Here is a 14,916-nt window from a genome sequence, read left to right as displayed (position 1 = left end):
GCAACAAACCTCACCTCCCACAACCATCCTGAGCTTTATGTATTCCTTCACTGTAGGTCAGACACCCCGTTCCTTGCTTTGCTCTCCTACACACACTTTCTCTTTGTCTGTCTTTCTGTCTGTCTGTCTCTCTCTGCTCTGCATTTTGTTGTAAATGTCATAACTTAACAGTCAGGTTTCTGGTTTGGGGAGTAAAAATGACAAAATGCAGAATTTAAGGAGCTTAAGGATGTTGGCCATGCTGATTCTCTGTAGCCATTATGCATTCAAAAAGCTAAGCATCATTTTTATTTGTTTATTTGTTATTTGTAGTAGATTCCTTTATTTCTAGGAAACCAGTGTAACCGTGTGGAGACCAGAAGAAAGCAAGCATGTTTCTTAGGCTTACAGGGGAGGTTAAAATGCCGCCTTTAGGCTGCTTTTTATTTTTATTTTTCTAGCTCATTTACCCCACATGGGCAGGAGATGAGACCTCAGGCTAAGCTGCTTTGTTCAGGAGTAAAAGTTGCAGCATTAGCCAGGACCTTCCTGACGATGTTTGTCTTGAGAGCCTAACTGTAGCATTAGGTGAAGAGGAAACCCTTGACTACAGAAGAGGAAATCAGGGTATCCAGCCGTTAATACAGGTTGGCACTTTGCTGCTTCTCTCTGTAGCAGACAGAACCACTTGCTTCTATGGGCTTTATTCACGAAGAGCCTGCAGAAACATGAATGCTCCATCTAAAACAAAAAAGGAGGAGTGCAGGTGTCTCCAACTCCCCAGCGTCTGCTCCTCTGCAGATCTCTCCGCATTCCTCCCTTGGCCATTAGCTGCAAATCTAAATCTGAATAAATAGGTGCTATCCCGTCACGGTGTTTATTTTTTAATACTTGCTCTGCGGTTATCTATATCAGGACATTTTGTGGCTCCTCAGCATTTATTGAGCAGTATATTAAGTTGGTATAAACTCAGACAAAATGCCAGGAGAATGATAAACTAGTGACATTTTTGAGTTTCTCTGTGGAAAGTGTCTACAAAGGCTGCATTTGGCCGATTGTATTTCAGAAGGCTGATGTTACACTGCTAACTTCACGGCACACTATATCAGAGTGAGTGTTTTATTTGCATTCTTGACTATGGTAATCCTTAGATTTTATTCCCAAACAGCTCCTGAATGTGAGCACCAACTTAAGATGCTAGAGGCGGAGATGCATGAGGCTGGCTTTGTCTTGTTTGTATCAACAGAGCTGAGTCTAGTATGTCCTAGAGGGCCTTCACCTTATGCTTTCCTTGGGCAGGGAGACCTACACATAGATAGATGGGGGCACAAGTTCTTCTTTTCAGCCATTTGTAAACTTATGTGCATAACTTTCTTCAGTGGCATCATGTGGCTTTTAGGATCAAATACAAAACCTTAGCATGATGTACACAGTGCCTGAATTTTCATTTTATCTGCTACTGCTCTACTGTGAAAACATTAGATCCACCATGTTGACTTACTAGTAGACACCTCTATGGATCAACCTCTCTCTGACCTGGGGCCTTTATTTTTTTTTTAATTATTAGCACCTTTTAATTATTATTTATTTATTTATCCATTTTTTTGGCTGTGTTGGGTCCTCGTCTCTGTGCGAGGGCTTCCTCCAGTTGCGGCAAGTGGGGGCCACTCTTCATCGCGGTGCGCGGGCCTCTCACTATCGTGCCCTCTCTTGTTGCGGAGCACAGGCTCCAGACGCGCAGGCTCAGCAGTTGTGGCTCACGGGCCCAGCCGCTCCGCAGCATGTGGGATCCTCCCAGACCAGGGCTCAAACCCGCGTCCCCTGCATTAGCAGGCAGACTCTCAACCACTGCGCCACCCAGGAAGCCCCGGGGGCCTTTTTACTTGATATTTATCTCTAAGGAGAATGTTCTTCCACTCCCTCTATCCATTGATCATATCATTCCATATCTTTGAAGATTCAATGCATTTACTGTAAAGACTTACAGGACATTCATTCTCCTCCGGACATTTCTCCTATGTCTTCAAATACCAACTTGAATATTAGAACTCTTGTTTCATTGGATTACTGTCTCTCCCATAGCTCTAAAGCTTGTAAAACCAGGGAATCTGTAGCCCTTGTTCTTATCACATAATAGAGTATTAGAGTGTTTCACTAAATAAATAAATGATTTTATTTATTCATATAGTTGATCTCTGGGCTATTGACTTTTATTTTGTCTGTAGATTTACGATGATAAATCATTTTTGCTAACGGGGTACCCCTGATATCCCAAGAAGCTTTTATTACCAACACGAATTTTAATTTTCGTATGAGGACTAATTTTCACATCAGGATTAATATTCCCCTATCTACACACCCTTGCTGTGTGCCAGGAATCTGCTCGGTGCTTTAAGATGTATATTCTAGGAGAACTTATTTTAGTCTCATATTATCATTAAAAAATAAAAGCACAGAGATGTTAAGTAACTGACCAAATGTCACACACACAGATAAACTGATGAATGCTGATATGGCTGGTTGTGTACTTCTCCTTTATCCAGAAGCATTCAGTAAACATTGATTGAATATCTATATATAGCATGCATGGTACCTGGCACAGAAAAACAGAAAAGTTTGAGCTTGTCTGTCAATAAGAAGGACAGACAAATGAGCCACCACCTGAAACATGGCCTAATTTGTGCTATGCAAAAGTATGTGCACAGTTCTGGAAATCTGAGAAGGGATAACCAACTTAGCTTAAGTGGCACCCCCACTGGGGAGACTGTTTTCAACTTCACTCATCTGCAGCTGAGCCACAGACCGTAAGAGTTAAGAAGGCAGAAGAAGGGTAAGAAGCTATTCCAGGCAGAGGTACCAGCATGTGCAAAGCATGGTGTTCCTTCCCTTCCATGAAGTTCAGCTCAAGGAGGGAATTCATTTTCCCAATTAGACATAAAGGCGATATAAAGATATACAAGATACAGCCACCTATTGTCTTTTTATATAATTAAAGGATCCTGAACCAAAATTTTTCATCTCATTTTTAAGTTTTTGGCCGCACCCCACGGCATGTGGGATCTTAGTTCCCCAACCAGGGTTCGAACCCACGCCTCCTGCATTGGAAGGCAAAGTCTTAACCACTGGACCACAAGGGAAGTCCCTTTCATCTCATTTTTACAGAGAGATTCTTTCTGAGTCCCAGACTTGAACAACCCAATATATCAGATATTATAGTAAATATTGACCAGTGTAAACATGTCTGTATGTCTATTGAGGAAACATTCTTCCCTATGCTCTGGTAAGCACAGAGAACACAGTGACAAAAAACAGAGCACCTGCCTTTTGGGAGCTCAGTGAAGTAAGAGAAGCATTTATGCAAAGAGATCCAGCAAATTATTATGAACCATGACAGGGATGTGTACAGGGCAGTCTAGAAGCATAAAGCAAAGGTGCCCAAACCTTTGTGCTTAATACCTGAAGTCAGAGTTACTTACATGATTGGATAGAGATTCTTGAAGCCATTCTTGAGATCTCCCTCCAAAAATAAGATCGTCAAGAGAATATTTTGGATTAAATTTTATGTTTATGCTGGTTTTCTTTGATTTCTTATTTTTTCGCTTTATTGAAGCATACCTGGCAAATAGGATCCTGATATACTTCGTGTACAACGTGATGATTTGATATACATATACATTGTGAAAGGATTTCCATAATTGAGTTAGCACATTCATTACCTCACATATTTACCTTTTTGTGTGTGTAAGAACACTTAAGTTCTACTGTCTCAGCAAACTGCAATTATATGATACAGCCTTTTCAATTATAGTCACCATGTTATACATTAGATCCTCAGACCTTATTCATCTTATAACTGAAAGTTTGTGCACTCTTACCATTCTCTCCCCATTTCTCCATCCCCACCCCACAAGCCTCTGGCAACTACTCGTCATCATCATTATTAATCACAACAATTGGTCTTAAAAACATGCATAAAACCATTAAACTCTACAGTCCCAACTAAAATGCATAAATGGGCTAGAAAATGTTACGTTGCAGGTCATCTGCAGTGATGTGTTTCCACAAGGTGTCTGATCAGTGACAGCACCATTAAAACCAGCACATCTGTGAACATTTAACATTGTTTGGCTTCACCTCTTGAGAACTCACCAGTGCCACAAAGTAAAAGCAGCAGTACTTTATAATGTGTGACTGCAGATCTAGAGGCACCCTTAGGCCTTTAGGAAAAAGGGCGAGCACATCTGCAAATAAAAATTGTTGGAAACACCATGGCCTGACTTTAAAGTTTTATTTTGTTGTTGCAGTTGTTTTACTAGACATGGAAAAAATTTTAGGCAGGATAAGGGAGTTGCCACAGTAGACTTTGGAAAGACAAAGGATTCTGTTTTGCCCCTGTCTCTTTACATTAGTTGATAAGAGGGACATGTCACTTGAAACAACAGCTCCTGCCTTTAGAGATAATAAAAGATCTTAAGAGACTACTGCTATTATTGATTTGTTGTCATATGCACATGGAAAGATGCAACTGGATGCAGGAGAATCATTTTGCCTCACGTTGACGCTAAGCACAAGCCAAGCAGGTTAGGTTTGCGTGATAGTTGCAACCCTGTGTTTCTGGGATGCCAGCGTCATAGGTACTGGTCATTTCAAGGAAGAAACTTGCATCAGGTAAGGTGGGAGGTGAAGAACATGTTACTACCCAATAATAATTTACAAAAACCAGTTACCTGCTGAGCTTTCTAGTTTGAGGGTTGTCAGAAGGGGAGCTTGTCTTTTTTTTTTTTTTTAATTGTTCATGACTTTGGCCTTGTCAGTAGGGGTCACCTACGGATGCAATCAGTGCTTCACTATGGGAAGTGCAGAGCTACCATCTGAACAAGCAGTCCCTCGAGTACGTGACTGAAATGATGGTGAAAGTATCACCATCCACCTCTGTACAGATTCTAACCAGGGGAAATGTCCAAGTGCACGTTCCCTGTCTCTTTGGGGAAAATTATAAAACCCTTGTTAGGACATTTCTGCTTCCTGGGAGAAGAAGAAAGCAGAGTTCAGTGTTTCAAACATAGGCTCTGAATTTCAGGCCATGTATCAATCAAAGAAGAGTTACTGACAGTGATAATAGGGCCTTAAGAAGACTTCTTAAGATAAAGACTAAGCTAGCTAGGCTTCAGACTCTGAGTTGGGAAATGAGATCAAAAAAGAAGAGTTCTGGGAATGCCCTTAGGACTATGATTCATTTACTTATTTCAAAGAGCTCACAGACCATTAATCACTCTCCCTCCCTTTCTCCCCCTCCCCTCCTTCCTCCCTCCCTCCCTCCCTCCTTCCCTCCCTTCCTCCCTTCCTTCCTTCTTTCTTTCAACATTTGACTATCTGTTATAGCTCAGGCATTATTTTATTCATATATACATGTGAATATAAAGTGTTTAAAACAAAGCTACTCCAGGGGCTCTCAGTTTGGTGTGCGTGTGTGCAGGGTGGTGGGATGCTGCTTTTTTTTTTTAATTTTTATTTATTTATTTTTTGGGTGTGTTGGGTCTTCGTTTCTGTGCGAGGGCTTTCTCTAGCTGCGGCAAGCGGGGCCACTCTTCATCGCGGTGCGCGGGCCTCTCACTATCGCGGCCTCTCTTGTTGCGGAGCACAGGCTCCAGTTGCGCAGGCTCAGTAGTTGTGGCTTACAGGTCTAGTTGCTCCGTGGCATGTGGGATCTTCCCAGACCAGGGCTCGAACCCGTATCCCCTGCACTGGCAGGCAGATTCTCAACCACTGCGCCACCAGGGAAGCCCGGGATGCTGCTTTTATATAGGGAAAGACATAAAATAATTATTTATAGCAAACTCTTACAAAATTTGTATTAAAAAAGAAATACTTAGGAAGAGAGCAGTTTTCCTGGTGTAACTGGGAAATAGTTAATGGAAGAAGTGACCTTTCAGATGTGTCTTAAAATGAGTCAAAGAAGATGCGGTGAAACTGGAGAAGGGCCTTTCAAGCTGGAAAGAAAAGCATACAGAGGCTCACAGAGGGCAGAGGAAAGGAATGAGGCACTTTCAGGAGTGGCAGATCTTCCTGTGTGGCAGAACATGGGGCAGAAAAAGTGAAGCGGGTCTTGGCTACCACACTGAGTCCTGAATGTGATGAGCGTTTTTAACATCTTCATTTTCTCGTATGGATTTGATGGTGGGGCTGAGGGGCTCTGGGGAGGCAGAGGAAGACAAGTTTTAAGGCATGTTACTATTTTACACATGGAAATGGAACAGATTAAATGGATGTCTGCAAATCCTGATGAAAAGAATTATAGATAGTCCCAAGTTTAATTAATCTTGCTGAATGAAAGTCTTAAAGTATGATGGCCCATATTGCTTATATAACAGAATACTTATTTTCTATTTAATATGGCTCACTGCAAGATAAGACTAAATAATATGTGCCTCCAAGGCATTTTATTTTATTATTTTTTTAAACATATTTATTGGAGTATAATTGCTTTACATTGTTGTGTTACTTTCTGCTGTATAAGAAAGTGAATCAGCTATACATATACTTATATCCCTATATCCCCTCCCTCTTGCATCTCCCTCCCACCCTCCCTATCCCACCCCTCTAGGTGGTCACAAAGCACCCAGCTGATCTCCATGTGCTATGAGGCTGCTTCCCACTAGCTATCTATTTTATATTTGGTACTGTATATATGTCCATGCCACTCTCTCACTTCGTCCCAGCTTACCCTTCCTCCTCCCCGTGTCCTCAAGTCCATTCTCTACATCTGCCTCTTTATTCCTGTCCTGCGCCTAGGTTCATGAGAACCATTTTTTTTTTTATATTCCATATATATGTGTTAGCATACGGTATTTGTTTTTCTCTTTCTGACTTACTTCACTCTGTATGACAGATTCTAGGTCCATCCACCTCACTACAAATAACTCAGTTTTGTTTCTTTTTATGGCTGAGTAATATTCCATTGTATATATGTGTCACATCTTCTTTATCCATTCATCTGTTGATGGACGTTTAGGTTGCTTCCATGTCCTGGCTATTGTAAGTAGTGCTGCAATGAACATTGTGGTACATGACTCTTTTTGAATTATGGTTTTCTCAGGGTATATGCCCAGTAGTGGGATAGCTGGGTCGTATGGTAGTTCTATTTTTAGTTTTTTACGGAACCTCCATACTGTTCTCTATAGTGGCTGTGTCAATTTACATTCCCACCAACAGTGCAAGAGGGTTCCCTTTTCTCCACACCCTCTCCAGCATTTATTGTTCGTAGATATTTTGGTGATGACCATTATGCCTGGTGTGAGTTGGTACCTCATTGTAGTTTTGATTTGCATTTCTCTAATGATTAATGATGTTGAGCATCCTTTCATGTGTTTGTTGGCAATCTGTATATCTTCTTTGGAGAAATGTCTATTCAGGTCTTCTGCCCATTTTTGGATTGGGTTGTTTGTTTTTTTGATATGGAGCTGCATGAGATGCTTGTATATTTTGGAGATTAATCATTTGTCAGTTGCTTCGTTTGCAAATATTTTCTCCCATTCTGAGGGTTGTCTTCTCATCTGTTTATGGTTTCCTTTGCTGTGCAAAAGCTTTTAAGTTTCATGAGGTCCCATTTGTTTATTTTTGTTTTTATTTCCATTTCTCTAGAAGATGGGTCAAAAAGGATCTTGTTGTGACTTACGTCAAAGAGTGTTCTGGCTATGTTTTCCTCTAAGAGTTTTATAGTGTCTGGCCTTACATTTAGGTCTTTAATCCATTTTGGGTTTATTTTTGTGTATGGTGTTAAGGAGTGTTCTAATTTCATTCTTTGTCATGTAGCTGGCTGTCCAGTTTTCCCAGCACCACTTATTGAAGAGGCTGTCTTTTCTCCATTGCATATTCTTATCTCCTTTATCAAAGAAAAGGTGACCATATGTGTGTGGGTTTATCTCTGGACTTTCTATCCTGTTCCATTGATCTATATTTCTGTTTTTGTGCCACTACCATACTGTCTTGATTGCTGTAGCCTTGTAGTATAGTCTGAAGCTCCATTTTTCGTTCTCAAGATTGCTTTGGCTATTCGGGGTCTTTTGTGTTTCCGTACAAACTGTGAAATTTTTTGTTCTAGTTCTTTGAAAAATGCCATTGGTAGTTTGATAGGAATTGCATTGAATCTGTAGATTGCTTTAGGTAGTATGGTCATTTTCACAATGTGGATTCTTCCAATCCAAGAACATGGTATATCTCTCCATCTGTTTGTATCATCTTTAATTTATTTCATCAGTGTCTTATAGTTTTCTGCATACAGGTCTTTTGTCTCCTTAGGTAGGTTTATTCTTAGGTATTTTGTTCTTTTTGTTGCAGTGGTAAATGAGAGTGTTTCCTTAATTTTTCTTTCAGATTTGTCATCATTAGTGTATAGGAATGCAAGAGATTTCTGTGCATTAATTTAGTATCCTGCTATTTTACCAAACTCATTGATTAACTCTAGTAGTTTTTTGGTAGAATCTTTTGGATTCTCTAAGTGTAGTATCATGTCAGGTGAAAACAGTGACAGCTTTACTTCTTCTTTTCCAAGTTGGATTCCTTTTTATTTGATTTTCTTCTCTGATTGCTGTGGCTAAAATTTCCAAAATATGTTTAATAATAGTGGTGAGAGTGGGCAACCTTGTCTTGTTCCTGATCTTAGTGGAAATGGTTTCAGTTTTTCACAATTGAGAACGATGTTGGCTGTGAGTTTGTCATATATGGCCTTTATTATGTTGAGGTAAGTTTCCTCTATGCCTACTTTCTGGAGAGTTTTTATCATAAATGGGTGTTGAATGTTGTCGAAAGCTTTTTCTGCATCTATTGAGATTTTCATATGGTTTTTGTACTTCAATTTGTTAATGTGGTGTATCACATTGATTGATTTGCATATAGTGAAGAATCCTTGCATTCCTGGGATAAACCCCACTTGATCATGGTGTATGATCCTTTTAATGTGCTGCTGGATTCTGTTTGCTAGTATTTTGCTGACGATTTTTGCATCTATGTTCATCAGTGATATTGGCCTGTAGTTTTCTTTTCTTGTGACATCTTTGTCTGGTTTTGTCATCAGGATGATGGTGGCCTCGTAGAATGAGTTGGGAGTGTTCCTTCCTCTGCTATATTTTGGAAGAGTTTGAGAAGGATATGTGTTAGTTCTTCTCTAAAAGTTTGATAGAATTCACCTGTGAAGACATCTGGTCCTGGGCTTTTGTTTCTTGGAAGATTTTTAATCACAGTTTCAATTTCAGTGCTTGTGACTGGTCTGTTTATATTTTCTGTTTCTTCCTGTTTCAGTCTCAGAAGGTTGTGCTTTTCTAAGAATTTGTCCATTTCTTCCAGGTTGTCCATTTTATTGGCATAGAGTTGCCTGTAGTAATCTCTTATGATCCTTTGTTTTTCTGCAGTGTCAGTGGTTACTTCTCGTTTTTCATTTCTAATTCTGTTGATTTGAGTCTTCTCCCTTTTTTCTTGATGAGTGTGGCTAATGGTTTATCAATCTTGTTTATCTTCTCAAAGAACCCGATTTTAGTTTTATTGATCTTTGCTATTGTCTCTTTCATTTCTTTTTCATTTATTTCTGATTTGATCTTTATGATTTGTTTCCTTCTGCTAACTTTGAGGTTTTTTTGTTCTTCTTTCTCTAATTGCTTTAGGTGTAAGTTTAGGTTGTTTATTTGAGATGTTTCTTGTTTCTTGAGGTAGGATTGTATTGCTATAAACTTCCCTCTTAGAACTACTTTTACTGTATCCCGTAGGTTTTGGGTTGTCATGTTTTCATTGTCATTTGTTTCTAGGTATTTTTTGATGTCCTCTTTGATTTCTTTAGTGATCTCTTGGTTATTTAGTAGCGTACTATTTAGCCTCCATGTGTTTGTTTTTTTTACAGATTTTTTTCCTGTAATTGATATGTAGTCTCACAGCCTTGTTGTCGGAAAAGATACTTGATACAATTTCAATTTTCTTAAATTTACCAAGGCTTGATTTGTGACCCAAGATATGGTCTATCCTGGAGAATGTTCCGTGAACACTTGAGAAGAAAGTGTATTCTGTTGTTTTTCGATGGAATGTCCTATGAATATCAATTAAGTGCATGTTGTTTAATGTGTCATTTAAAGCTTGTGTTTCCTTATTTATTATCATTTTGGTTGATCTGTCCATTGGTGGAAGTGGGGTGTTAAAGTCCCCTACTCTTATTGTATTCCTCAATTTTCCCTTTTATGGCTGTTAGCATTTGCCTTTTGTACTGAGGTGCTCCTATGTTGGGTGCCTAAATATTTACAATTGTTATATCTTCTTCTTGGTTGATCCCTTGATCATTATGTAGTGTCCTTCTTTGTCTCTTGTAATAGTCTTTATTTTAAAGTCTATTTTGTCTGATATGAGTATTGCTACTCCAGCTTTCTGTTGATTTCCATTGGCATGGACTACCTTTTTCCATCCCCTCACTTTCAGTCTGTATACATCCCTAGGTCTGAAGTGGGTCTCTTGTAGACAGCATATATATGGGTCTTGTTTTTGTATCCATTCAGCGAGCCTCTGTCTTTTGGTGGGAGGATTTAATCCATTCACATTTAAGGTAATTGTTGATATGTGTGTTCCTATTACCATGTTTTAAATTGTTCTGGGTTTGTTTTGTAGGTTCTTTTCTTCTCTTGTGTTTCCCACTTAGAGAAGTTCCTTTAGCATTTGTTGTAGAGCTGGTTTGGTGGTGCTGAATTCTCTTAGCTTTTGCTTGTCTATAAAGCTTTTGATTTCTCCATCATATCTGAATGAGATCCTTGCTGGGTAGAGTAATCTTGGTTGTAGGTTCTTCCTTTTCATCACTTTAAATATATCATGCCACTCCCTTCTGGCTTGTAGAGTTTCTGCTGAGAAATCATCTGTTAACCTTATGGGAGTTCCCTTGTATGTTATTTGTTGCTTTCCCTTGTTGCTTTTAATACTTTTTCTTTGTATTTAATTTTTGATAGTTTGATTAATATGTCTTGTTGTATTTCTCCTTGGATTTATCCTGTATAGGACTCTCTGCACTTCCTGGACTTGACTATTTCCTTTCCCATATTAGAGAAGTTTTCACCTATAATCTCTTCAACTATTTTCTCAGTCCCTTTCTTTTTCTCTTCTTCTTCTGGGACCCCTATAATTCGAATGTTGGTGCGTTTAATGTTGTCCCAGAGGTCTCTGAGACTGTCCTCAATTCTTTTCATTCTTTTTCTTTATTCCACTCTGCAATAGTTATTTCTACTATTTTATCTTCCAGGTCACTTATCCATTCTTCTGCCTCAATTATTTTCCCCTTGATTCCTTCTAGACAATTTTTAATTTCATTTATTGTGTTGTTCATCATTGTTTGCTTGCTCTGTAGTTCTTCTAGGTCCTTATTAAACATTCCTTGCATTTTCTCCATTCTATTTCCGAGATTTTGGATCATGTTTACTATCATTACTGTGAATTCTTTTTCAGGTAGACTGCCTACTTCCTCTTCATTTGTTTGGTCTGGTGGGTTTTTTCATTGCTCCTTCATCTGTTGCATATTTCTCTGTCTTCTCATTTTGCTTAACTTACTGTGTTTGGGATCTACTTTTCGCAGGCTGCAGGTTTGTAGTTCCCGTTGTTTTTGGTGTCTGCCCCCGGTGGGTAAGGTTGGTTCAGTGGGTTGTGTAGACTTCCTGGTGGAGGGGACTGATGCCTGTGTTCTGGTGGATGAGTCTGTATCTTGTCTTTCTGGTGGGCAGGACTGCATCCAGTGGTGTGTTTTGGGGTGTATGTGAGCTTAGTATGATTTTAGGTACCCTCTCTGCTAATGGTTGGGGTTGTGTTCCTGTCTCACTAGTTGTTTGGCATGGGGTGTCCAGCACTGGAACTTGCTGGTCGTTGAGTGGAGCTGGGTATTAACGTTGAGATGGAGATCTCTGGATAGCTCTTGCCGATTGTTATTATGTGGGGCCGGGAGGTCTCTGGTGGTCCAATTTCCTGAACTCGGCTCTTCCACTTCAGAGGCTCAGGCGTGACAGCTGGCTGGAGCACCAAGACCCTGTCAGCCACATGGCTCAGAAGAAAATGGAGAAAAAAAACAAATAAAATAAATAAAGTTATTAAAATTAAAAATTTTTTTAAATTATTTAAATAAAAAAATTAAAAAGTACTAAAAAAAAAAGGAGAGCAACCAATCCAATAAACTAATCCACCAATGATGACAAGTCCTAAAAACTAAACTAAGATAAACATAAAAATCAGAAACTGGTTAGTCACATACAGCAAACCCTACGTCTCCAGTTGCTCCCAAAGTCCACCGTCTCAATTTTGGGATGATTTGCTGTCTATTCAGGTATTCCACAGATGCAGGGTACATTAAGTTGATTGTGGAGATTTAATCCGCTGCTTCTGAGGCTGCTGGGAGAAAGTTCCCTTTCTCTTCTTTGTTTACACAGCTCCTGGGGTTCAGCTTTGGACTTGGCGCTGCTCTACATGTAGGTTGCCCTCTGGCGTCTGTTCTTCATCCAGACAGGACAGGGTTTAAGGAGTGGCTGATTCGGGGGCTCTGGCTCACTCAGGCTCAGGGGAGGCAGGGGTACGGAATGCAGGGCGAGCCTGCGGAGGCAGAGGCCAGCGTGACGTTGCAACAGCCTGAGGCGTGCCGTGTGTTCTCCCAGGGAAGTTGTCCCTGGATCACGGGACCCTGGCAGTGGCGGGCTGCACAAGCTCCAGGGAGGAGAGGTGTGGATAGTGTCCTGTGCTTGCACACAGGATTCTTGGTGGCTGCAGCAGCAGCGTTAGCATTTCATGCCCATCTCTGGTGTCCATGCTGATAGCTGCGGCTCACTCCCGTCTGTCTCTGGAGCTCGTTTAGGCAGTGCTCTGCCTTCTGTGGGCAGACAGGGAAGGATTCCCCTCTCCTTGCGCACCCCGAAATAATGGCCTCTTGTGTCTTAGGCAGGTCCAGAGTTTTTCCCGGACCTCCTCCTGGCTAGCTGTGGCGCACTAGCCCCCTTCAGGCTGTGTTCACGCCGCCAACCCTAGTCCTCTCCCTGGGGTCTGACCTCCGAAGCCCGAGCCTCAGCTCCCAGCCCCCACCTGTCCCAGCGGGTGAGCAGACAAGCCTCTCAGGCTGGTGGGTGCTGGTCGGTGCCGATCCTCTGTGCGGGAATCTCTCCGCTTTGCCCTCCGCACCCCTGTTGCTGCACTCTCCTTCGTGGCTCCAAAGCTTCCCCCCGACCCGCCTCCACCAGTGAAGGGGATTCCTAGTGTGTGGAAACTTTTGCTCCTTCACAGCTCCCTCCCTGAGGTGCAGGTCCCGTCCCTATTCTTTTGTCTCTGTTTTTTCTTTTTTTCTTTTACCCTACACAGGTACGTGGGGAGTTTCTTGCCTTTGGGGAAGTCTGAGGTCTTCTGCCAGCGTTCAGTAGGTGTGCTGTAGGAGTTGTAACACATGTAGATGTATTTCTGATGTATTTGTGGGGAGGAAGGTGATCTCCACGTCTTACTCCTCCGCCATCTTGAGGGTCCTCTCCAAGGCATTTTAAATAGACTTATGTTTTACTTACACTTGTGATTTCTGGCACATATCATAATATGAGTGCATCTGTATTTCCCACTCACACAGGTTCAACAATACAGAGAATGGTCACTCTAGGCTGTTCTGGCCACTACATTGGTTGGGTCATGTGGTCTGTTCATAGGATAGTAGTAGGTAGTTATGCAAATTTCAAATGAAAACATTAATTAGATCAGTTTGCTGTATAAATCACTGTTCAAGTCACCCAGGTAAAGCAGCTTGCCTGGCATCTGCCTGACAACTCTTGAAAGTTTAATATATTGTCAGTGAGACTGTTACATATGACATGCATGGGACTCATTTGCAATTCACAGTTAGTAACACACAGTATCCTTGCCAGAGTCAAGCCTGGCCTTCATCAAATAAAGGATTTTTTATAGATTTTATTTGAAGTGAAAATTTTACTGTCAGGCTATATCAATAAATACAGTACATGTATCCTAAGGATTGTGGCTTTAGAATCCCATGAACATTAGTAGTTTGTGGGCTCAGCTGAGTTTCTCTGAGGCACATGGGAATTCATTAATGTTGATGTTTCTCCATCATTTAGGTCTGTGATGGGGTCGAACAAGGAACCAGATCTTGTGCATCTCGAGGCCAGAACCGTGGATGGTCGTAAGTAAAGCAACTTTTCCACGACGTTAATAGTAATTAATTTTATCGATCTGCCATGAATCGCATCTGTGTTAAGGGAAATCACAGTGGCAATAATCAATAATCTAAGTCGTTTGGACCTGAGGACTTTTTTTTTTTTTTTTGTCCTTAGTTACCTAGAGTTGTCTTAATAATTCTCTACAACTCTCATCCAGTCAAGGGGTTTTTCTTTGCAGGTGATGAGAAAATTCCAAAATTTCTTATTTTTTAAGTAAACACTTGTTATTACTGCATTATTGCTGCTCTTTTGTTTTGATGTGTTTTGCCAGTTTCCTTATTTTATCAGATATCATCCAGGCAGTGCCTCACTGTCTAGTGGGAGATTGACAAAACGCTTGGAAAGGGCTTGTAGAAGAGCATCATCCTGTCTGTCCCCCATCATAAGCGGCAGGAGGCAAAAGTCAGTTGGTGGTTCTGAACATCCCTAGTTAGGTTGGCTACAGTGAAGGACTGTGTTTCCTGTGGACATTTTGGCTTTAGCACACGATGGAGAGCAAAGCTGAAGATCCACAATCCAAACCCATGTCTGCATGACTCACAAGTTCACTCACTTACTGTGTGACCTTGAAAAAGTTACTTAAACTCTTTATGCCTCCATTTCTTCACTGTAAATTAAAGTTAATAATAATGATCCCTATAGTAGCTAATATTTACTAAGCACTTGCCCTGTACCAAGAATTATGCTAAGGGCTTTCTATACTTTATCACAATTAATCTTCACTACA

General features: G+C 40.7%; 1 protein-coding gene across 7 annotated transcripts in view; it reads left to right on the top strand.

Moving 5' to 3' along the window:
* SORCS1 (sortilin related VPS10 domain containing receptor 1) overlaps positions 1-14,916 on the top strand; it is a 584,051-nt gene that overhangs the window by 398,012 nt on the left and 171,123 nt on the right. For all 7 annotated transcript variants that reach the window (XM_082408268.1, XM_082408264.1, XM_082408269.1 and 4 more), the window contains exon 6: positions 14,088-14,152. In XM_082408268.1, coding sequence (XP_082264394.1) covers positions 14,088-14,152 — 65 coding nt within the window. The remainder of the gene's footprint in view (positions 1-14,087; positions 14,153-14,916) is intronic.

This window comes from Balaenoptera borealis, assembly GCF_965194805.1.
Source record: "Balaenoptera borealis genome assembly, chromosome: 10".
NCBI classification, from domain to species: domain Eukaryota; kingdom Metazoa; phylum Chordata; class Mammalia; order Artiodactyla; family Balaenopteridae; genus Balaenoptera; species Balaenoptera borealis.
The sequence above is the reverse complement of the archived record's forward strand: the minus strand, read 5'-3'. Positions and strand labels throughout refer to the sequence as shown.